Genomic DNA, 25,674 nt, shown 5'->3' on the forward strand with positions numbered 1-25,674 from the left:
TTCATCGTGTACCCAAGAACACGTAATGAAGAAAGCAACTGCTCAACTCTGCCGAGGCCAAGGGACTTGCTGAGAGGGGACCCCGCGCGTTGAACAGGAAAAGCTCACCGTTTAGAGATGCCCCGGTTTCTCTGTCCTGGCCGCACTGGCTAGGACTTCTAGTACGGCGCCGAATAGAGGCAGTGAAAGGGACAGCCTTACCCTGTTGCTCGTCTTAGACGGGAAGCATGGACTTTCACTACTAAGTACGACGTTAGATGTAGGCTTTTTGTAGAAGCTTTTTATCAGGTTGATGAAGTTCCCCTCTATTCCTAGTGTTCTGAGAGTTTTGATCATGAACGGACATTGAATTTTGTCAGGTGTTTTCTCTGCACCGATTAATATGGTGATGGGTTTTTTCTTCTTTACACTGTTATACGGATTGATTTCTGGATAATGAACCAGGCTTGTGTCCCTGGGAGAGTTCCATCTGGCCAGGGCCTGGGTTTCCAGACACTTCAGAGGCGCAGTTGCCTCTGTAACAAAGTGGAAACACCGACCCTACCTCACAGAATTGTGCTGAAAATTAAAAAAGAGTGAATGTATTCTGTGTATGTGTCGAACGGGACTGTGGACCCAAAGTCCCATTCAAATAGAGGCTGAGAAGAAACCCTACAACAACTTTTCAACAATTCTACTTTTCAAGCTTTTTCCACACCAGGTACTGCATGAAGCATGGTAAGTACCCTAGTTCCATGTGTCCTAAAGTGTGGCGAGGTGATTTTAAGTGCCTCTCAGGTTAATAATTTTTATTTTAATAATTATATATTCTTTTCAATGTGCATTAGAAAAAAATATATAGCTGTCATGTCTAACATCTGATTTCATGTACAATGACATACTAGCTTACCTTTAGTGAGTTTTTACTAAGTTCCGGGCATTGTTCTAAGCACTTTATACTCAATAGTTCATTCAATCTTCACATCAGCCCTGGACGGTAGGTCACAGTTATTATAATCCTCTCTTACAATTAAGAAAACAGAGGCACAGAGAGGGTAAGTAGCTTGCTCAGGGTCACACAGCAAGGGAGCAGCAGGGCTGGGATGTGAACACAGGCAGTCCTGTCCTAGGATTTATGCTCTAAACTAACACAGTGTACTACCATTTTTTGCTTAGTCTGAAATAGATTCTGGGGGAGGCAACTTATAAGAAAAATATTAAGTTAATACGGATGTAATTTATATGAGGTTTAGTAATAGGAAAAACTGATGTCAGAATAGCAGTTACTCTGGGGAGTGTTGAAGAGGTATTACTGGGAATAAGGTGTGAGGAAACGTTCTGGAAATATTTTACGTCTTGGTCTGGGGGGTGATTATATGATTGTAGACAGGTAAAAATTAATTTGGGGCTGGATATTTTAAATTTGTATACTTTACACACTCTACCGTGTTTTGCCTCCATGAAGCTTAATAATAATAATAATAATACATAAACATGGAAGGAACGTGGGAAGGTTTTTAGCTTGGAAAAGCCTGCGTTACAGTCTTCACGGCAAGCTGCAAGATGGATACTATCACTCCCCTTTAATGGATGAAGAAACTGAGGCTGGAGGGGAGAAGACATCTGCCCACAATCTCACAGGGAGTGAGAGACGGTTGGTTGCAAATCCAGAGCTGGCTCAGCCCCAGGCCTGGTACCACTCTCTTCCCTTCCAAGGTGACAGCATTATACCATTTCCAGGCAGCTGGCCGGGCCTGGGCCTCGGGCAGCCAGAGGCGCTGAGCGCTGGAGCTGGAGAGGGCCCATGCCCGTATTTGCCCAGGCTCTCCGCTCTCCCTCACCCTCCCGGGGCCGCGAACACAGATGTTCAGCTGGCTTTTTCCCTTTTTCAGTCACAGCTCTCCTGTCGCCCAGAACTGCCTGCCAAACTCCACATTCTTGGCGAGAACTGTAGGCAGGCAGGACAAGAGGGGTCTGGGCACAGCAAGCAGGCTCCAGAGGTGGCTCTAAGACCCTCGGTGGGCTCCCCAAAGGCACTCCCCAGCTGGAGAGGCCCTGCCCAGGTGTCCCGTGTGCCCGTCGCAGGCCCCGCGCACCCCCAGGCCGGCTCACCTTGCAGCATGCTCCGGTAGGCTGTGTCCGCGATGGCGTAGATGTGGGGCGGCATCTCGTGCCTCTTCTTGCCCTTGTACATTTCGACAATCTTCTCCGAGTAGATGGGCAGTTGCTTGTAGGGATTGATCACCACGCAGAAGAGGCCGGAGTACGTCTGCCAAATGGAGAACCCAAGCTTACTTCCAGAACGTGGCAAGGAGGAGAGCTTGGGTGCCCTGCCCACGGGACCCCAGCCTGCTAATGCCCACCACAGCCTGCACTGACCCAGGCCACTGTGGACATCTTCCTGCTCCATCCTCATGGTAGCACTGTCGGACACATTCGTATTCTCACTCCAGAGATGGGGAAACTGAGGCTCAGAGTCCTGGTGGGAACCCCTTGGCATTACTGATATGCAATGTATGGGGGAGAGAAGGGACACCTATGTCATAGTTTAGAATTGTGTATTTAAAACAGCTCTGGGTTCAGAGCCCAGCTCCACGACTACCTGTCACTTCACCTCTCTGAGCCTCAAGGGCTTAAATTTACTTAAAAGCTACCATTTACTGAGCACGTCCTATGTGCTGGCCACGGACCTAAACGCCTCACTGGCATCTTCTTATTTGGTCTTCGTATCTATCCACAATTTCTCTGCTGCCCATTTGACAGGTGAGGAAACTGAGGCTTGATGAAGCTGTCACCAGGCCACACAGCTGGTGGGAAATTCAGAACTAGAAATTACAACTGTTTACCCCAGATCTCATACTCTTGACCATTAACCAAGTACCCCCCATCTATAAGACGAGGACAAACACAACTGTCCCTAGAAAGGAACGGTACTGACACCTGCTCCAACACGGATGACCCCTGAAAGCCTTATGCTGAATGACAGAAGCCAGTCACGAAAGGTGACATATCCTAAGATGCCCTTTCTGTGAAATGCCCAGAACGGGCAAACCCACAGACAGGAGACAGACCGCTGGTCTCCAGGGACTGGAGAGAGTGGGGTGTGGCTGCTGATGGGGACCGAGCTCCCCTTCGGAGTCATGAGAGCTTCTGGGGCTAGACAGCGGTGACAGCTGCACAGCATTGTGAGTGTGCTCGGTGCCACCCAACTGTATCCTTTAAATTGGATTTCTAGGCCGCTTATGCTATATTTTACAACTTTTTTAAACTGCGTGTTTTATTATATGGATTTTACCACAATTAACAAAAATAATAGTCGTCCTGCCTTACCAAGTTCACAGGAGCGTCTGGAAATAACCGGAACAGGGCATGGGGTGGGAAGGCGCTCCGCAAGCCCCGCCCCACGCTGTGCGCCTGTGAGGCGCTGCCACCGGGGCCGTGACCATTCCCTGCCGCTCATCAGCTTTACCCATGGGTCGAGCTCACAGCTCAGGTGACAGTCTCTAACCTGTCCCTCAGGAACCGCTTTCCCCAAATGATAGCGTCAGTGCTGCCCAAGGCTCTGATGGCCACAGAGGATGTCTTCCCTCCAGCTCCCCGAGAAGTGGCTAAAGGGAGAGGAGCAGATAGTCCACCTCTGGGTCACGCTCAGACCAAACACCAGAGAGGGTAAGCGATTTGACCAGAGTCACCGAGCAAGACCCTGGCAGCACCAGGCCCAGCTCAGCCACTCCCAGGTATGAGCACTGTCCACGAGGCTGTCCGACCTATGCCCATTGCACGGAAACGGAAACGATCGACCACTGGTCCATTCGCTCATTCATTCATTCGATGTGTATGTCCTAGACACTGTGCAAGGTGCTGGGGTTACAGTAGGGACCAAAAACACAAGGCCCTGCCCTCGAAGGACTTTCAGTCACTTCTTCAGCCGACTGGAGAGTAGGGGTCCCTCCGGGGCTCAATCTGCTAAGAGACAACGGCTTGTGATGGGCCAGGGAGGGTGTGGATGGTATTCTTCTAAAGGTGCAGGACCTGTGGGGGAAGAAGGGAGTACTTCCCACCTTTCCCCTAAAAAGAGCAGGAGTGAGGCTGACATAAGGCCTGTCTAAACATCCATCAGCCATTAATGAGCACCTACTGTGCACCAGGTCTACGCTAGATGCTGGAGAGCAATGTATCAGCAAAAGCCCCTGCCTCTAACAGCCCACGGATCAGAAGCGGGATGAGGACACTTTAAAATAACATCAGAAGAACAACAATGGGGCCCCAAGGAGTAGGGGAACAGAGCAGAGAAGGCCCTAAGCCATGTTGGAGGTGCTCAGAAAAACGTCCTGGGGGAGGTGCTCCCTGCACTGAGTCTTAACAGACAAGGTGTTCACCAGCTCAGGGGCCGGCACAGAGGCAAAAAAAAAAAAAAAAGGTTGGAGTCAGGGAAGGGGAGACATGTACGGGTGAACTGCATGCAGTTTGGTGCTGCTGGTGCCTAAAGGAAAAATGATGGTGTGTGGAGCGGGGCAGGGGTGCCCTGCAGAGGTAAGTGGGAGGTCGGGGCAGGACCCACATCCAGCCAGATGGGTTGGTTCACTGTCTGCCCAGACCCCTCCTGTCCAGCCAGCAAACACCAGCCACAAGTGCCCTGAGGGCAGGGAGGCCCCTCTTCCTCCTCTTCAGTCCCCACACAGGCCTTGGCATACAGTAGGTGCACACTGAAGGCTTGCTAACTGAACGCCTGAGGGGTAAGTGAGCTACAAAGCTTCCTGGAGCAGGGGCAGTGCTGCCTTGTCTCCACAACTGGGGCCTTGCATTGGGCCAGCACACAGTAGGTACGCAGCACACGTTTGTTGAGAGGGTGGCACGTGTCCTGTTCGTCTGGGTCCTGGTCCCCAGCATGCGGCCCCCTGTAGAGCGAGTGCCAGTAAACGATGGATGGGTTGAAGGAAGGTCAATCAAGCCTTAGGTCTCCTTCAGGTCTCAGCTCCACCTCTGCGCCTTCCAGGGCCACACCTACTGCTGCTGCCGTGACCTTTTTAGGATGTGGGTATCATTTACAGCCCGAACTGCACCTCCCCAAGCCTTTGACTTGGAGACAGTAAAGGGCAGTGGTTAAGGATACAGAATTGAGTTCTGGGGATTGGATTTAAACTCTTAAACTCTTATTCTGCTCCTTCCCAGCTGTGTGGCTCTGGGCAAATCTCTTAACCTCTCTGAGCCTCCGCCTCTTCTGACGAATGGGAGGGGATGAATGTGTGTAAAAGCAGCTCCTTCATAAGTTCGCTATAACTTACGAAGATGACACTTGTGAAGCATTTAGCACGGTGCCTGGCATATACCAGGTGCTCAGTACATGACTACACATGCCGTGCTCCCTGTTTCATGATGACGAAAACCCTGCCGTCCTGGAACCGTCACATGTGCCATTCCCCCTACCCAGAACACTCCTCACCCCAATCTTCCCAGAGCCATTTCCGTCTCCCCTTTCAGGGCTCAGCCTAAATGTCACCTTCTGGACTGTAAGCCACACACCGTCATATCTCGAGCACCCAGTACAGGGTCGGGCACTTGGCAAGACACTCAGTAAATATTTGCTGGACGAATTGAATAAAAGAAAACAGGCAGGCACGCGTGGCCCTCCCGACTGCATCGCCAGCCTCTGAAGGAGAACCGTTGCTTTCCTCCTGTTTGCTAGGACGCCTCCTGGAGCTGTGCAAACAGCAAGCACTTAATCCACACTTCCAAACAGATCTGAATCTCTGTTCAGTCAGCAAACCTTTCCAGGGTACAGGGCCCCAGAGCAAGGACCGGGCAGGCAGCAGCCCACCCACGCAGGGCAGCGGGGCTTCAGCGTCTGGAGGCTCCGACTCCGTGGCTCAACCTTGCTTAACGTCGCCCTCCCGGCCCACCTTGGCTATGCTTCTACCTCCTCGACCCCATGAGCCTTTCTCCAGCTGGTCAGCTTCAGAGGTTTCAGCACCCCCAACCTCCTGTCCCGGCCAACATCTCAGGGCCCTGTGCCACTAGCAGGTCCCAGCCACGGGCCCAGGGTTTCCCTCTTGTGACCGTATTAGGAAGCGACTCCAGCTTTTCCCTGACACTTTATATGGTCAGCTGTGGAGTCCTGAGCAGCCGTGGAGCCCAGAGCTGCTCCCACAGCTCTGGCAGAAACGAGGAACGGCGGGGGGAAGATGGACGGACTCTGGCTTTAAGTCACACGGGCCTGAGTGGGACCTAGGCCCTGCCCTCATTACCTGTGTGACTTGCATTAAGTAGCCAAACCCCTGAGCCAACTCTAGAAAACGATGGATAACTCTACTTCATCCAGTTGTAACTCAGTGTCACAGCTTTCTGAACATCTATCTACAGACACAGTCCACCAAGAATGTATATTGGCTGCAGCCTTGATTTTAACAGCAAAGAGTAGAAACAACCTCAATGTCCATCAGTGGGGGACCAGCTCAATAATTATGGCATGCTGCTGTTAAAATGAATACATATATACACACACACGTTTACTTGTACCAATATACCTATATTTGCCTGTATATAAAATATTGCTGGAAAGCTACATAAGAAACTGGTGACTACAGTTTCTCTAAGGAGGGGAGGTGGAAGGTGAGGAATGGGGATAAAAGGGAAAGTTCTAAATACTTTTATGTACTATTTTATTTAATATTTGCATGTAGTATCCATCTAAAAAATGTTTCATGTCTGACCAGATAGTATGAACAGACACAGAAATAGCCACAAGACATGGTTAAGTGAAAAAAGCAAGCTACATGGGGACATCTGGGAGGGTTATATCTGTTACATGCGCCCATACCGGGCTCTCTAAAGAGGGGGTGCCCTGTCCTTTTATGATGTTCATTTTAAAATATTCTCTTGTAGTCTTTGCATGGAGAGCCTTGTGTTATTGGGAAGGTTTTTAGAGGCAATAATGATTTGAAAGATCTAGACAGCTGGTTCACAGGGCTCCGCAAAGGGCAGCCTCCAGTTCCATCTTCTTCCCACCCTCCAGGACCCTCTGGCAGGAGGTCTCTGCTCACAGCCTGCTCCCCGTGTCCTTAAGCAGACACTCCTTCCAGAGAAGGCTAAGTTCTCTGGGCCAGGTGTCTAAGAGGAAAACATCATCACTTGCTGGAGTTGGGAAGGAAGGCCTCTCCATACCCCCGGTCTTCCCAGAACAGTAGAATCAGAACTGAGAATATATCCTTTAGGGTTCGTGGGCGGGAAATTTGGGCTTGGAGGCCCAACGAACAGGAAGGCACTTCCCCCTTTGCTCTGGACCATGTTCCCAATCCCAGGGGCTCAGTGCAGGGTGGAAGGTCCAACTGTCTACAGGGACCAAGCAGGTAAGATGTGAGTGAAGGTGGTCAGGTGTGAGGGGAAACAAACAGGCACAGTGATTGATGGCCACCAACACTCACCCCCAGGGCATGGGAGACGACAGGGAGTGGTAGGACTTGCGGAAAAACAATACACACAGCCCATCTAACAGGGACTTGTCACCTGGCAACCTGGGTCCAGGGTACTAGGGCCTCTGCTTTTTCAAGCAATGCCAGAAACAGAGATTTTCTTTGTTTCTTAATATATTGAATTAACTTTTATAAAAGCACCCACTTGGCCAACAGCTCGCAATCTCTAGCTTAGCACCCAGTACGTGCTCAAGAATTCACGAGAAAAGGTTAGATTCCTTCCTTCTGTGTGCTTAAAGCTTGCCCAACTCAAAGCCAAATGCCCCCATGGTACTATGCCCACCTGCCCCACTCCAGACTTATTACCTCCTGCTCCAAGCCTCCTGTTACCCTAGGTCCCTTTACCATCCTAAGTTGTCACTCCAGCCTGGAGGAAGGCAGAACTTGTCTTAATCCCGGCTCTGCCCACTTTCAGCAATGGACTAAGCATATCTGAGCCTCGGTGTCCTGGTCTCTAAAATGGGATAATAGCCTCTGTGTCATAGAGTTACTGGAAGGATTAAATAGGACAGCAGTTAAAAGCACAGGTCCTAGGGCCAGCCTGCCTGGGTTGAAGACCCACTTGTTTCTCATCAGGTGACTTCTCTAAATCCTAGTCTCTTTACTGGCAAAAATGGGGCTAATAGTACCTCTCTCTTACATAACAGGAATAGTGGCAATAAAAATGTTAGTATAAACTCTTAACTAGTAAATTTTAAATGAATAGTAGCTGCTATCACTGTCCTGCGGGCAATGAGGCTCCTTTGAGAGTCTAATGAAAGCTAAGACCCTCTCTGCCCAGTAAGAAATGCACATAGGCACACACTTTTCCTTAAATCTCAGGAGACTGACAAACTCCCCGGCGCCTATTCACAGGTGCTGAGTTTAGAGCTCATGTTTTAGGAAGGATATTTAAATACTGGTTGAGAGGGCAGAGCTCGTGTTAAATGTACAACACAATACATTTTTAACTATCGGCACCGTGTTGTACAGAGGTCTCTCGAGCTTATTCATCTGGCATAACACATTTTATGGCCCTTGATTGCAACTCCCCATTCCCCTCTCTGCCAGCCCCTGGCAACACCATCCCACCTTCCGATTCTGAGTTTGCCTATTTTAGATGCCTCATGTAAGTGGGATCATGCAGCATGTGTCCTGTGTCTGGCTTGTTTTACTCATCATCACGTCCTCATATGTTGTCACGTTTGGCAGGATTTCCTTTTTAAAGCTGTGTAATATTCCATTGTGTGGATATACCATCTTTTCTTTATCCATTCATGATTTTAGAAGCTGTCATATTTGCATCTAGTTCATGCGTGTCTTATATTCCTCCCCTTAATAATAAAGCCTCAGAGCAAGGACTGGGCCTTGTTACTTGTCAGAGAGGTAAGGAGAGTGAAGAACACATGAACATGACAGTCGGACAAGTCAGAGTCTGATCCAGGTCCCTTCCCAGGCAAGTCATGTCACCTCTCTGCCCCGGTCACTGCGTGTGCAGGGTAGGATATAAGTTCCGCTCTCACCAGTGTTGTAAGGGATGAAATGGGCTGGAGAGGACTTGGGACAATACCAGTACAGGCATCCTTCACTGAGCTCCTTCCACCTGAGACCATAGTCCCATCCCCTAGAGCCCAGTGCTACAGGGTCATGAAAAACTCCAGGCAGGCAGAACCCAGCCAGCAACAACATCCAAAAGAACAAGGGAACACTAGACCAGGAATTAGCACACCCACATGTGCTTATCTGTGGCGGGTCAGGCAAGTCACTGGACATAGCTGAGCCCAGAACCTGCATCTCTAAGACGAGTCAGGACTTTCTGTCTCCTCTAGACTCTTCTGGATCCAAGAGGACAAGATATCCGACAGGATGTTCTCAAAGGCACATCCTTTGAGGTAAGCCTTGCAGAACAGAGGAGGAAGTCCAGCAAGCCCAGCTGTCTGAGCATCATCCGCCACCCGCTTGTAAAGACGGGCCATGCCTTCTGCCCTTATACGCTGGCACAGTGACTTGCTCGGCCCCCCATTTTACTTCTTTATCTCTTCGTCATGGACAACAGTTTCTATTTAAGTGACTAAATGGACCAGAAAGGATCGAGACAGGAGTAGGCGCGTGGTCACAAGGGTGAAAGGCTTTTCAACTAATCTGTCCGAAGAAGCATGGCAGGAATTTGAAGCTTTGATGCATTTTTAATCTGCTATCAGAAGACATTTTGAGTCTCGGGAACTTCATAAGCCCCTCATTTTTTGATTTCTATTTTGGCCTCAAAGACATGTCAGAAGACCGCAGGTGAGATTCACACAGCGGCCCATCCTCGACCTCCCTTGATGGAGAGGACACGTCTTAGAATGACAACCTGGTCCCAAAAGGAACCCAATTTTCTCTCTAGCTCCTTGCAGGCTAGCGTCCTTAGATATGACAGCCGCAGCTTGATAATATCTCCATTTGAGGGGTGCCTTGGACAAAAGGGACTATCCCTGAAGGAAGCAAAGATGGCCTTTAGCACTCTGAGCCTCAGCTTGCTCACCTGTACAATGGGACAAGCATACCTATTCAGTGGCTGTTGTATTAAGTGAGAGAAAGCATGGCAAAGTAGAGCACCTGGCTTAGAGGAGGCATTTATGGAATTATGAGTTGTTTCCTTGTTTTCCCTTGGCTCTTAAAAAAAGCCACTGAAGCCCCTTCCGAACTACCCATTAGAAGAATGAAAAATCGAAGATGGCATATCCACAGGATAGATTACATCGTTCTTAAAAGAGTATTCTGGGGTGGGGGACGGCTGGGACTGAGATGTGGGGATGCTAAGCACTGACTTGTACATGGAAAAGAGCGCAGGTCGCTGACCTGCGTGCACTGGCTTTTAAATATGCAAACACGGACCATTCTCACCAAGAGACACCAACAACGCACCTACATCTTATCAGCTGTTATCGCTGGGGGAGGACCGATTTTGTGTTTGCTATGCTTTTCTAAATTTTCCAAGTCTTCTGTAAGGATTGTGTCTTATTTTCCTAATTAGGAAAAAAAATCTGCAGGACAGTTTTAGAGATGACAAAGGGCTTTCTGTAGTTTTCACATGGCAAAACGTACAGGGAAGGACCACAGGGCATAACGAAAGAAGTGCCTGTTTCCACAAGTCTGCGAAAAAGCCATGAACATCCGACTAGTAATAACAAACCTGACCATAACAACAACAAAACCAACCATAACACCTAGCATTTTGAGCACTTACAACGTGCCAGGAGGCATGTCAACTCCTTTATTTTTAGAGTAACCACTCTGTGAAGCTGGTGCTGGGCTTGTGTCCACTTAACGGAGAAGGAAAAGGAATTTCAGAGAAATTAGGTAACTTGTCCAAGGGGTCGGCATGTCTTTTCTGAGAGGCAAGACAAAGGCTGGGCTGGGGGTCTCCCGGCCCCCCAGCCTGGCACCACCAGGTTACCACGTCCCTCTATACCCTGGAGAGTTGGTCCAACCCCACAAAGAATCTGTGCCTCCCCCAGTCACAGCCTCCCATCATCTAGTCCAGGTTGTCCACCAGAACTTTCCATGATGATGGAAATGTTCTACACCTGTGCTGTCTCATACAGCAGTGTGGCTGTTGGGCACTTGACATATGGCCAGTGCAACTGAAGAAATGAATTTTTAAGTATTGATTTTTAATTAATGTACATCTAAATTATTAGCCAGTGGCTGCCATATAGGACAGTGAGGCTCTAGTCCACTCTGATCTGTGCAGTTGACCCAAGGAAGTCCAGGTCCAACCGGTCCATTCCCATTCATGACAGGGATGGCCTCACAGAACCAGATCGTCAAGCCTCCCAGCTGGCTGCCAGGATGGACCAGCCTTCCGAAGGAGGTTATGAGCTCTTTATTTCCAAGATGGAGAAAGAGTAGGGGACTACTTCACTGAAATCTACTGAGTATTTACTACGTGCCTTGGCGCTTAGCATATGTGATCACATAGAATCTTTGCACCTCCTTCACGTGGGGACAGTGCTTATTCCCATTTCACGGATAGGAACACTGAGTCTTCGGGAGGCGAGATAACCCGTTCAGTGCCGCAGAACTAGGAAGGGCAGGACTGAGATGAGAACCCAGGTCTGAACGATTCCATTTTTACCATGTAGCCGCCCTCAGTGAGACCTTCAGCGTCCCGACCTGCGCCCCGGACACCTCTCTAAACCTCGCCCTTCCCTTAGGGATGCAGGAGGCCAGGAAGGAGGGACCGGCCACCCCACGATACTCACGTAGATGAGTCCCGAGAAGTATCTCTCCCTCAGGTTGTGCAGCACCGAGGCTTCGTTGAGGCACGTCAGCTCGGCCATGTCCTCCACCTTGGAGAACTTGGGCGGGTTCATCTTCTGGATGTCATCTTTGCCGACCGTCACCTTCTTGCCGTTCTCCACCAGCTCCACGATCACCTCGTCCCCCTTCTCCTCCTTGATGCTGGCCGCCTCGAAGCCCTGCTTCTCCGAGGGGATCCAGACCAGCTTCTTGGCGGCCCAGTCGGCCTGGGCCACTGGGCTGTTGATGAAGTTTTTGTCCACAAAGAGGAATTTCTCATCTTCGCTAAGCTGGCCCTTCTGTGCCATGGTGCCTGGTTGGTCCCCTGTGGAATAAGGCGACAGGGTCAGAATCGGGCCAGAACCGAGAGCTGAAGGCAGACGAAGCCCTCGCCTCACCGTGATTGGGAAGGCGGTCTACGGAGACGTTCCACAAAGGACACAGGTGTCCCCTGCAGTACTGTCTATGTCGTGAAAGAATGGAAGTAACCCAGAGGCCCTTCAGGAAAGGATCTGCATCACTGCCTATTGTCCATCAACATGGCGTTGCACATGTAACACAATGAAGTACTACCCAGGGGTTAAGAAGCGAGAAGCACATCTACGTGTTGACATAGAAGGATATCAAAGTCTTACTGTTCACTGAAAAAATAAAAGGGCCGTTAAACTAGAGTTCCCATATGATCTAACAATTCTATTCCTAGGTATCTATGCAAGAGAAATGAAAACATACAGCCACGCTAGAACTTGAATGGGAAGGTTCATAGAAGCACCATCTGCGATAGCCAAAAGTGTACAAAATCCCAAATGTTCATCAACAGATGAATGGATAAAATGTGACATATCCATGCAATGGAAAAGTACTCAGCCGTAAAAAGGAATGACGTGCTCACATATATGGGAACATGGATGACTCTGAAAATGTTATTCTAAGTGAAAAAAATCCAGTCACAAAGGGCCACACATTGTATGATTCCATTTACATAAAGTGTCCCAGAATAGGCAAATTCACAGAGACAGAAAGTAGATTAGTGGTTGCCTACGGCTGGGAGAGAACTAGTGGGTGACACCTAAGGGGTGCAGAGTTTCTTTTCTGGGGTAATGAAAATGTTCTAGAATTTACTGTAGCAATGGATGTATAACTCCAGGAATATGCTAAAAGCCATTGAACCGTACGATTTAAGTGGGAGAATTGTGTGGTACGTGAATTACCTCTCAATAAAGCTTTCTAGAAAATAAAATAAAAGGGGAAATTGTAAAACAGTAGATATAATATTGCATTTTATTTAAAATATTTAGAATCATATAGGCAAAATAACTGGAGAACTATGCACTTATTGAGTACACTAATAAAGTGATTTTTACTTTCTATTATTGTTTTCCAATTTTTCAATTGTGGTAAAATACACGTAACGTAAAATTTAGTATCTTAACCATTTTTAAGTGTACAGTTCAGTGGCATTAAGTACATTCACACTGCTGTGTAACCATCACCACCATCCATCTCTGGAACTCTTCATCTTGCAAAATGAAAACTCTGCACCCATTAAACGCTAACTCCCCGTCTCCCCTCTCCCCAGGCCCTGGCAACCACCACCCTTCTTTCTGTCTCTGTAATGTGACTACTCTAAGTACCACATATAAGTGGAATCATACAGTATTTGTCTTCTTGTGAGTGGCTATTTCACTCAGCATAATGTCTTCAAGGTTCATCCATGTTGTCACATGGGTGGCATGTTGTATGGATTGACTACACTTTATCCATCTGGAAGTATCTATCACTGATGGACACGGGTCATTTCTACATTTTAGGTATTGTGACTAACGCTACTCTGAACACAGGTATACTCTCCATTATGTATTTTTATATTTGTATTTTTTATAATTTTTTGTTAAATTTATGAAAATAGATATTTTTTACAAAGACCTTCAAATAGCCAATACGCATAAGAAAAAGATGTCCAATCTCACTGGTAAGTGAAGAAAAGCAAGTTAAAGCAATGAGGTATTGACCTCCACCTATCAGCGTGGCTAAAATGGAAACCATTGATAATACCCAATGTTGTCAAGCGCATAAGGGCCAGGCCTCTGCACCCACCACTCTTAGGATGGAAGAGCCTAAAAAATCTATGCAGAGCCCTCGACTTGCAATTGCATTTCTAGAAATTTAGCCAAGGAAACAGACAAGGGTAACAGAGGTACAGGAATGTGCACCACACTGCTGTTTGGAACTGCCAAACCTGCAAGCAATCTCAGTGGCCTTGAGTAATAAGCACCTTGTGAAGCTGTAGAACACCCAGTCAACGGAATGCTATAATTCCACAAGAATTCAAGTTGTGGACTTTTATTTATGTCCCACAAAGACTTTTTTCCCCCTTTCATTTAAACATATTTATTAAAGTGTCATTTACATGCCATAAAATTCTCATTGTAAATGTACAACTCAATTCCAGAACATTCTCCTCACCCCAAAAGGTGTTTCTTCATGCCGATCTGTAGTCCCTGTTCCCACCCCCAACCCCTGGCAACCACTAACCTACTCTCTGTCTCCACTGATTCACCTTTTCTGGAGATTTTAGTTCAACAGATCATACAATAGGTGACTTTTGGCCAAAAATACTTAGGATATATTTCTAAGTTGGAAATATGTTTAAATGGAATACTCAGGGATAAAAAGAAACAAACTACACAATAAAAAGGACAAATCTAAAAAGCATATGATATGCTCAGTGAAAGAGGCCAGACCCCAAAGACTACATGCTCTATTACTCCACTCATACGGAAAACTAGGAAAGGTACAACTATGGGGACACAAAGTAGACCAGAAGTTGCCAGGGGTGAGCAAGGAAACTTGACTGTCCAAGAGTCACAAAGGAACTTTTAGGGAGATAAAATGTTCTATATCTTGATTATGATGGTGATTACATGACCATATACACTTGTCAAAATTCATTGGGCTAAAGACTTAAAATCAGCGAACTTTTTAAAAAATTAGTGAGTTTTACTGTACATAGATTATCCCTCAATAAAGCTAACTGCTGATTAAAAGATTTATAATGGAACCTTTCTGGTAAGTTTATATGTATGTGTATACATATTTAAAAGTTTGGAAAATTACATACTAAAATATTAAACTACGATTGTATCTGGTCAAATGTGGGGCAGTTTGAACATCAGTAAGAAAGTATAAGTTGAAAGATGAATATGTTTAAATCCATGAGCTTATAATTTTAAAAAATGCACTGGCATCCTTGTAAGATGCTGGGGAACCAATCCATTATTTTAAAAACTGGTTTAAAAAAAAAAATGAGGGGAGAGGGGTGGACCAAAACACTGATTCTGTCTTTTCTATACAAATTGTCCCTCAGGATGAATAAATAACTGCCAAAGAAAAGTCTATCATATGAAATGTCAAGTCATTAAATGTCCTCTCAACACGAGGAGGCCATTTGTGATGGCTTCTTCATCTTATTTTCTAGAAGTGTCCACAAGGCGGGCGCTGAGGCAACAGGCTCTTTATAGGACTGTCCAGTGACCCGTTCCAGACCCTCTGACCATATCTGCAGGAACTGCCCTGCCCTGGTGACACTCGGTCTCACCCAGCTCCTCCATCCTGCCCCTTCTCTCCTCTGCTACCCCCTTTTGCTATGCGCCAAAGAACTAAGGTGCAGGCTGAGTTAGGATGTACAGTCACCAGGACACACTGTGTGGTTGATGCCCCTACATCCACAGAAGAATATTCACAGTTCCTTTGAATTAACCAAGGTAACCTCCATGCTTGGGCACCAGAGATAAAGTAACCAACCCTCATATCCCAAGAATTGGTCCTGGAGCTGGGCAGTCAGTCCTGAAATGCAGACTTTGCAAGGCAAAATCAGAGAGGCAGATGTGCCAGTACTTACTTTTCTCTTTCAGGGCTGAAAAACAATGAAAAAAAAAACAAAACCAGAAACTGATTTGTTTGGAGGGGATGGTTATTTATCCTGGGAGACCTGATCTAGTAGCTCATTTTTAAAAAGATGGAGGAAGGAACAAATCATTCCATAAATCTTCTATTATTCAAAAAAGTGACAAGGAGTTGTCCTAGGTTAACAATCGCATTTCCTGCATTTTAAAATTGTTATGGATTTTCTCTTGGGACTTAATAATCAATCCCAACAGCACCCTCCTCTCACCCCACTTTCACTGTTATTAAAAAGCACTCCCTTCGACCTGGAGGAATTCTGGCTAATAAATGTCGAAGAAACGATAAAACCAGAATGTAGCAATTTTGTAACCCCTAACAAAATCATCGATCTTAGCAATGACTATCAGTAGTTGCAAAAACCATTAGATCAATGGTCCATTTCCTTATGCAACAGCTTCACACCTGGAGGATTGTGAAAACACAGAGGGCTGAGCCCATCGCCAGAGCTTCTGAGTCAGTAGGTCTGGGATGAGCTTAAGGATTTGAACTTCTAACAAGTTCCCAGGTGTGGCTGAGGATGCTGGTCTGGGGTCCAAACTTTCAGACCCACTGAGTTTGATAAAAAGCAGACGGAGAACTTTATAATGGGGAGACCAGGTTGTCACTACCTAAACCTAATAATGAATTCTTAACATCATACAAAGAAAGAGTGGATTAGACATCGTTTCTGCAGATGAGATGCTGTAAGAAGTGCCACCACCATCAATGAAATATTCTTACAAAAAGGAAAAGAGGGTAGGGGACCAAAGCAGACTGAAGCCTCTGGATCTAACACTTATTTAGAGGGAATGCAGGGCACAGGGAATACTCTAAACAATGTCACAGGCACGCAACAAAGTCCACAAGATGGGAAAGCATAAGACAAATGACTTAGTTTCTTTAACCCAGATAAAGTACGAGAAAAAGAGCAGGGGAACCTATAGATTAGAAAAGACTTTAAGACATCTAAGAGAAATGGGGGAAGGTGAAGATGAAATGAGATTAGCCTCAAGTGTTGATAATGATCGAAGTTGAGTGACAGGTATCTGGGGCGGCAGGGGGCGGGTGGGGGGTGTCATACCATTCTCTCTACTTTTGCATATGTTTGAAATTTTTCACCATGAAAAAGCCAAACAAGTACAATAAAAGATAAACACAGATATAGGCAGGTAAAGAGTTCCCATCTCATCCCAACATACATATACACATACAGGGCAAATCACAAATCAAGGTACACTTTAGATTTTCCAGTCAAGATGGTGGAGCAGGTAAACACTGTGTTTCCCTCCTCCCAGACCACATCAAAATTACAACTAAACTACAGAACAACCATCACTGAAAACTGCCTAAAGTCTAGCGGAACAGAAATCCTACCTCTGAGGACAACAGCAGACCACCTTGAGGCTGGTAGGAGGGGCAGAGATGCGAAAGGGGCTGATCCCACACCCGCATGTAGCAGTTGAGAATCAGCAGAAGTACCTTGGCTGCAGGGGTCCCCCTGGAGGAGCAAGTGGTCCCAGCCGACACCAGGCTCCCCAGAGAAGTCCTCACGACACCCGGATGTGAAATTCAGCAGGGATTGTGACTGAGTGCGATGGGGGTGGGTGGCAGGGGGTCGCGGGTCTTCCTCTGGGCGGTGGTGCTGGAGAAGTGGCTCAAAGGGCGCCAAAGACATGTGGGGAGGAACCAAATTGTCGGGCTTCAGGGTAGGGGCTCGAGAGGCAGCTTTATCCCAGGCAGAAGTGCTGGCAGAGGCCACTGTTCCTTTGTTCAGTCCTCTGCTCATCCAGTGTGCAGACGCAGGCGGCCGCCATGTCTGAGTTTCCATCAGCCTGGCTATCACCAGTCACACTCCCGGCCTCCTGCCTTCCCTTGGGCCCACCCCTCCCAACCTGCAGGCCCACCCAAGCCGCTTCCAGTGGCTTTTTCATACAAATGGCCCGTCTGGGCTCATGTTGTGGACTTTCCTAAAATCTCTCAAAGGTTCCCAAAACCCAAACAAGCAACATCTGGCCTCAGCATGCCCCATACCTCTTGCTGAGCAGCCCCAAGCCCAGCACTAGTGGCAGCTGGCCTGTTTGTGGCTTGGCCTCTCATCTCAAGATACTTCCAAGCCCAGGATGAGTGGTGGCGGGCATTTGTAGATTGCTTAGTGGTTCTTTCCAGGTGGCCCCATGCTGTGGCTAAACTTAGCCTGCAGCAGAGTCCATCTCAGGAGGCCCTGGGGCCAGCACACCTGGTGGCTGGCTTCGGACTGAGCTAGAACACCTCCTGGGACCACATCCAAGGAAGAGACTGGGCAGGGAGTCCTCACAATCAGCCTGAGGGTCAGTCCTTCCACTGATGTTCAAACAGCAACCAAGGCTCAACTACAACAGTAAGGTGCACACAACCTACACAGGGACACACCTGGAGCACCCAGCTCAGGTAACCAGGGAGACTGCACCCCTGGGCTCCATAGGATAGCTACTAAATAAGGCCACTCTAGTAAAGCTGGAAGACCTAGCCACACTAATACAGAGAAACAAATACAGGGAGGCAGCCAAAATGGGGAGACAAAGATACATGTACCAAGTGAAAGAACAGAACAAAGCTCCAGAAAAAGAATTGAACAAAACAGAGATAAGCAATCTACCCAATGCAGCTTTCTGAACACTGGTCAGAAAGACTCTCAATGAACTTAGGGGACTAACAGATGAACTCAGTGAGAACTTTAACAAGGAGAGAGAAAACATAAAGAACCAGTCAGAAATGAAGAATACAATAACTGAAATGAAGACTACCTTACGAGAAATCAACAGCAGATTAAATGAAGCAGAGGATCGAATAAGCAATTTAGAAGATAAAGCAGCAGAAAACACCCAATCAGAACAGCAACAAGAAAAAAGCCCCCAAATGAGGCTAGTTTAAGGGGCTTCTGGGCAACACCAAGTGTACCAGCATTCACATCTTAGGGATACCAGAAGTAGGAGAGAGCAAAGAATTGAAAAACTATTCGAAGAAATAATGACAGAAAACTTCCCTAACCTGATGAAGGAAATAGACATCAAAGCCCAGGAAACAGTGAGAGTCCCAAATAAGATGAACCCAAAGAGGCCCACACCAAGACACATCATAACTAAAATGCCAAAGGTTAAAGACAAAGAATCTTAAAAGCAGCAAGAGAAAAACAGGTAGTTACCTACAAGGGAGATCCCATAAGATTGTCAGCTGATTTCTCAAAAGAAACTTTGCAGGCCAGAAGGGACTGGCATGAAATATTCGAAGTGATGAAAAGTAAAGACCTATAAATAAGATTACCCAGCAAAGCTGTCATTTAGAATTAAAAGACAGATAGTTTCCCAGAGAAGAAAAAGTCAACGGAGTTCATCACGAGCCAGTATTACAGGAAATGTTGGAGGGACTTAAGAAAAAAGATAAAAAAATATGAATAAAATGGCAATAACTACATACCTAGCAACAATTATTTTAGATGTAAATGGATTAAATACTCCATTTAGATGTAAATGGATTCAATACTCCAATCAAAAGACACAGGGTGGCAGAATAAATAAGAAAACAAGACTCTTACATATGCTGCCTACGAGAGACTCACTTCAGATTGAAAGACACACAGACTAAAAGTAAAGAGATGGAAAACGATATTTCATGAGAATGAAAAAAAAAAAAAAGCTGGAGTGCAATACTTATACCAGACAAAATAGACTTTAAAACAAAGGCTATAATGAGAGACAAAGAAGGACCCAGTAATCCTACTTATGGGTACTCATCCAAACAAACCCAAAACACTCCTTTGAAGGGACATCTGAATCCCTATGGTTACTGCAGCATTATTTACAATAGTCAACTTGTCCAACACTGGATGAATGAATTTAGAAGAGGTGGTACATATATACAATGGAACATTACTCAGCCATGAAAAAGAATGACATCTTCCCACCCGCAACAACATGGATGGACCTAGAGGGTATTGTGCTGAGTGGAGTCAGTCAGATAGAGAAAGACAAACGCCATATGATTTCACACATATGTGAAATCAAAAGAACATAGTAAACAAACAAAACGAACAAACTCATAGATGCAGAGAACATTTTGATAGTTACCAGATGGGATGGGTTTTAGGGGAATGGGTGAAAAGGGGGAAGGAATTAAGAAGTACAGATTGGCAGTTACAAACAGTCACAGGGATGTAAAGTACAGCATGAGGAATATAATCAATAATATTGTAAAAATAATGTATGGTATCGGATGGGTATTGGATTTATTGAGGTGATCACTTCATATGCTATATAAATGTCTTATCACTATATTGTACACCTGAAACTAATATATTATTGTATCTGAACTGTAATTGAAAAATAAAAAATTATTTTTAAAAGCAAATAAAGATACATTTTGCATTTTACAAAACGCTCCCCCTTAATTGGAACACTTTGAGGAATTGAACATAGTGGTCAGAAAAAATAAAATTTTATTTGACAACTTCTCCAAAAAAAAAGTTTATGAGATAATCCAGAAAATAGTCCTGTGCTCTTTATCTACTTAGAGAGTGAGTCCATTCCTTCTGGAGACAAATGGGAAGTATTTATAGATGAAAAGGCAAACCTGGGGCTTATCTCAAAAGAATCAGGGTGGAGAGTAAATGAACGGACCCGGAGGGGAAACAACATTGGCTGGAGTGCTGAAAACTGCTGAAGCTGTGTGACAAGGTCTCTGCAGGTGTGTTATACTGTTTTATTTTTCATGTCTAACATTTTCCTTAAAAGGAAAAATATTGCTATATAAAATTTACAAAGCCATCTCCTACTTCTAAGCATTGCCAATATTGCGCCATCTCCCATATGGCCTGTATGTCAAACCCGGGGCCAAGTTTTCTGAATGTCAACGGCGACGGTTCACACTCAAGGACCCCTAACAGGCTTGATCCTTCACACGCAGGATCGCCAAGAAACATCACCACAGCCTCAGGAGTTGGGTTTTATGATCCGCTCCACTGTACAGGTACGGAAACTGAGGCTCGGAGCGGCAAGGGAAGCTGCCTCAAGTCACACAACCAAAAAGTGGCAGAGCTGGGATCCAAACCCAGGTCCAATGCCACACGATGCTCTGCCTCCCACACAAGCCTGACAGGTGTGTCAGAAGCTCAGTGGGGTATTTTGCAATAAATGAACCAATCTTTTAAGGAACCTCACAGAGTGATGGCACCTAATAAACATTCAAAATGGGTCTCAAATCAGCTGCACGCCACAATAAGAACAAATCTGAAAGACACACTTGAAAAGGTAGACGCCAAGAAGGACACACTGTGTGATTCTGGTAATAGGAGGTCCAAAACTAGGTAAAACTAACCAAGGGTGATAGAAGTCAAACGTCATGACCGGAAGGGTAGGGCATGAGGGGGCTTGTGGGCTGATGTTCTGTTTCTTAATCTGAATGCCAGCTGCATGGCTATGTTCCCTCTGTGAAAATTCATCCAGCTGCACATCCACAGGTATGTGCCCTTTTTCTGGAAATAAAGTACACATCCATGAAAAATTTTGATATTCTTTCTCTTTTCCTTTTTATCTTTAAGTACAGTAAAATACACAGAACATAATAAGATTTACCACTTTAACCATTTAATTGTTCAGTTCAGCGGTGTTAAGTATATTTATATTAGTGTTCAATCGATGAGAAGTTTTTCAATGTAGCTGATGACACTCAAAAGGGCCGGGAGAAGTGTTTTATTTGTTACTAGCAATGTGACAACTAAGTGGGCTCTTTCTAATTGCAATGTTGGTGAGTTGTCTTAAAAGTAAAACAACAGCGAAAAAATACAATCGGAAAATTAAAAGGACACAAGAACCCCCATTGCTGGGAACCCTGTCTAATCTAGGATTCGAAAAACACAAACAAGATCAAATGCAAAGACTCGGTGCCTGTCCAAAAAAGGAGAGAGAGAAGCTGACTTGCTTCCCACGGCTCTGATGCCTCTGACAGTTACAATGTGTGACATCTGCTTTGGTCAAAGGAGGGAAGAAAAGGGAAGAGGAGTGTGGCTTCACCCTAGAACAGTGTTTCCCAGTCTGTTCTTTGGAACCCTAATCTCTTGAAATATTTGGGGAGGTGGTGGGGAGAGATTCGGGGGAGGCTGAAACACTTCAAAACAACAACAAAAAGTTCTGTGGTCAAATCCATCTGAAAAGTGCTCCATATTCCCTCCCCTCACTGAGAGGCAGAAAACTTATCAGGACACCCAAGATCCTGGTGAGTCCTGAAATCTGAAAGCCATTTCACTCCTTTGAACCCTGGACCCTCCAATACAACTCAGCCACAGACCTCTTTGCCACCAAATACTGACAATCCCAGAGATGTGCTCTGGAGAAAATTCAGTGAGCCTGGCAAACTAACAATGTTAATATTAGTAATCATAGCTGCTAAATCTTATTGAGTGCCAGCAATTATCTGATTTAATCCCCTCAAAAACTCTATGAGAGGCACCATTACCTCTGGTTTGCACATGAGGAAATGAAGGCACAGAGAGGTTGCGTAACTTGCTCATCATGGCACAGCTAGTTAGGGTGGACACTAAATCAAGATACAGTTTCAAAGTGATCTTTTCTGTATTGTCCATCTTCTAGGGAACAGGCAGAGAACTTGAAGACCAAAGGAAACACAGCCACACACAGGACACATTCTGCATCAGACTTGGCATCTTGAAGGCTCCGGATAATTTGGTTTTATCGTTACAAGGACTTGCCTCAGCATGTATCCAGAACTCTGAGTTTTCCAAATTTGGTGGGGTGGACAATCAGGCAGAGAATGTCAGGTAAGGCATTAGGTGAGGCCTAATGGGGAAGGAAAAGCAGCTTGCAAAATTGCAGCAGAGATCAGAGATCACCTAGTCCCATGATAGAACTCTCCCTGTGCTGGACAGAAGCAAAATTTAGTCCATCCTGCTGTGGTCCTTAATTTTGAGCAGGGTTTCTCGACCTCAGCACTACTGATATTGGGGCTAAACAATTCTGTGTCTGTCCTATGCACTGTGGAACGTTCAGCAGCATCTCTAGCCTCTGCCCACTCAATGCTAGTAGCATCCCCTTCCAAGCCATGACAACCAAAAATGTCTCCATACACTGCCAGATGTCCCCTGGGGTGCCAAACTGTCCCCAGTGAGAACCACTGCTTTAGAGGAAAAAGATGACCTCTCTTGGGAAAGGCAGTTAAAGCTCAGGACAGTCACTAGTCAGTACCGACCTGGAATGCCAAATGAGCAAGGTCATAGCAGAACAGACAAGAGACAGCCAGCCGCCCACATGGCCAGACCTCAAGGGACAACCCTCAGTCCTTCTTTCTTCCTCCCCAAGCCCTCCTTCTCCTCCATGTCTCCCTCCATGTCCTGTGTCAGCTCCTAGGGCTAGAAGGACACTTCCAGGTGATTACACAGGACTGATGGATATAAGTACAGTTCATGATCAAGGGCTGCTCTCAAATGTTTTGATGAAAGCAAAGGACTCTGTCACTATTGGCATTTGCAATGTTTGACACAGCTGAGTGTGTCAGCCCTATACACAGTCTTGGCTTCCTTGCCAACAACAAATGGCTTAACTCTCTGAGCACAAACAAGTTGTTTCTTAGCCTCTATAAAACCGCAAGGTTTCAAGTCACAGCTCTCCTCCCAACTCGCTGTGTGACTCTGGGCAAGTCACTCTCCCTCTCTGGGTCTTGCAATTTTCATTTGGGGTGGGTGGGGGCAGAGGTGGTGGTGGGCTGGCCCAGCTCTAACAGTTTATGGTATATGTGATTCCAGATCAAAGAGCTGAAATTGGACCAACTGAGAATGTTCAGCTGCATTAGTTTGTTTTAGCATCAGTTTTATTTTCTTCAGAGCAGCTCAGGAGTAAAAGGTCCTCCCCTTCTGCTTCTACATTAATGAAAAATGAGTAAAATACCCCAGAGCCCAAAGAATACAGGATCTGTATAACATCAGGCCTGCTCGACAGCTTCCCTCAGGATTTTACTGCCAAGCCGCTGGTTCAAGATTTTGGACACAGACCCCTAAAGCCCTCGAGGTCAGGTGAGCAATACAGAGACCCCCTGACCAGAGGTGGCTGGGCAGAGCCCTCTCCACCTGTCCAAGGTGGCAGCTTGACTCCAGTTTGTGTCACCTAGCAGGCCTGTGGGCCTTGTAGAGCCAGATTTTCAACGGACCTGGAAGACCGAATTGAAGTTCGAAATCCTCACCCCTAAAGTTAAATCACTGCACATTGTAAATGCCAGACAGGCAAAGTGAAAGCCTCTGGGCCTGACCTAGCACACAACCCACCAGCTGGAAGAGCCTCTGCAGAGGAGAAGCTGTTCTAGGCCTGGCCCAGGTGTGGGAGGAGCCAGGTATGCAGAGGGAAGCAGGAGAGGGACTGGGCAGCTGGGACTCTAAATCTGTTAATAACAACCACTATAGTTACCCGGACCCTTGATTCATGGGCTATCAGACCAGGCAATTTATTGCACACACCATCTCACCATGTCTCATAAATGGGCAATATTTATTATTCCTATAATACTACCAAGGTCCTGAAAAGTAAACTAAAGGCATTCTCTAGTAAAAGTTGGAGCCAGGATTTGAACCCAGATCTGTCTGAGACCCGACCTCCTCTCAGCAGAAAACCTTTTCCTTGCTCCACGGCCTGGTCCCCTTGGCATGGTCCCAAGGAAGCCTGACCTCATCTAACAGGCAAAAGGTGAGCAGTAAACCTGCCATGTGACTGTTGCCTCAGGATATCTGTCTAACTCACTTGAATCCTAACTGTTTTTAAAGTAATTCCATAAGGAAGTTTTTTTAATTAATAAAGCTAACTTACTTTTCCTTCCTACCAAGAGCGCTGGGTTAGCAAGAGGTACGGTAGCTCCTATGGAGGTTTCTTTGGGGACAGACAGAACTGATCATTTCAGGCCCAAGAAGCCTCATTGTATTTTGTATCTTACAACTCTGACATGGCACAGCTTAAAAGTCAACGCACAGTCTCATGTGAGACCATTAGAAGTTTAAATTTAGTGTCTGCAGAAGACCATTTAGCAATGTCTATCCATTTTAAATGCACCTGCTCGTTAACTTAGCAAATGCATTGCTAGGAATTTATCCTACAGATAAATCATGCAATTTGACAAAATAGATACCCAGGATGTTCCTTGGAACCCTGTTGATAAGAAATGGTGGACTGAAGCTGTTATGTTTCCATAAGAGGTTGTCTCAGGAAGATGCTATGCTTCCATATAATAACAGTATTATGCAGCTGATAAAAAGAAAAAGAAAAGCCTAAAACGTGCCAATATAGAAAATGTTGACGATATGGAATTAAGTGTGTGTGGGGCAGGGGAAACTTAATTTACGGAATGCCAATATTTGTGTAGAAAAGGAAGATTTGGCATAGAAAAGTTTTAGAAAGATGCACAAGGAAACATGAACCATGATGACATCTAGAGATGGGGAGGAGGGAAGAGGGGGGAAGGGGGAAGAGGATCAGAGAGAAAAGCACTCTACCTGGAGACTGGGGGATGGCTACAATGACCCTAGTGGTCTCAGACACTGGCCCCTTCCGAGCGTCTGTGTCTTGGAAGCATGCTCACCAGTGGAAGGGAGACTGTTCAAGCCTGCATGAGTGAGCAGGTGGCGAGTCCTCCCCAGGCCCTGAATCACTGACCTAAGTCGGAGGTAGCCAGCTTCCGTCTGCAGTTACAACGGGCAGCACTGGCTGCTCCCTGGCTCATTTAATTCCCTACAAAAGTTCCTTCAGATTCCTGCTTGGCGTTCTCCCAACTCAGTCTTTCCTCCACCGTGTGGCCATGGTTAAATGTGTTTAAAAGTCAGTAGAGGGAGGAGACCCCCTGAGAACAGCAAAACCACGGTGAAAGCCAGACAGGCTTCTCCTACTCACAGGTGGAAGCTTTTAAAGGATGCCAACGTGACCCTAAATGAGTCGCCGATGGGCCAGTATAACTAGAATTTCTAATGTTCCTGACACAAGTGAGGAAGTGTAGC

The 25,674-nt window shown here is 46.2% G+C and overlaps 1 protein-coding gene across 5 annotated transcripts in view; it reads right to left on the reverse strand.

Moving 5' to 3' along the window:
- The window catches only part of MYH11 (myosin heavy chain 11), a 111,451-nt gene that overhangs the window by 81,109 nt on the left and 4,668 nt on the right, over positions 1–25,674 (reverse strand). For all 5 annotated transcript variants that reach the window (XM_039885416.1, XM_039885418.1, XM_039885415.1 and 2 more), the window contains 2 exons: positions 11,675–12,036; positions 2,092–2,248 (listed from right to left, as the gene is read on the reverse strand). In XM_039885416.1, the coding sequence (XP_039741350.1) occupies positions 2,092–2,248; positions 11,675–12,019 (502 nt within the window). In that variant the 5' untranslated portion in view covers positions 12,020–12,036. The remainder of the gene's footprint in view (positions 1–2,091; positions 2,249–11,674; positions 12,037–25,674) is intronic.

The sequence above is a fragment of the Pteropus medius genome, unplaced genomic scaffold (genome assembly GCF_902729225.1).
Source record: "Pteropus medius unplaced genomic scaffold, Ma_sr-lr_union100, whole genome shotgun sequence".
Classification (NCBI taxonomy): domain Eukaryota; kingdom Metazoa; phylum Chordata; class Mammalia; order Chiroptera; family Pteropodidae; genus Pteropus; species Pteropus medius.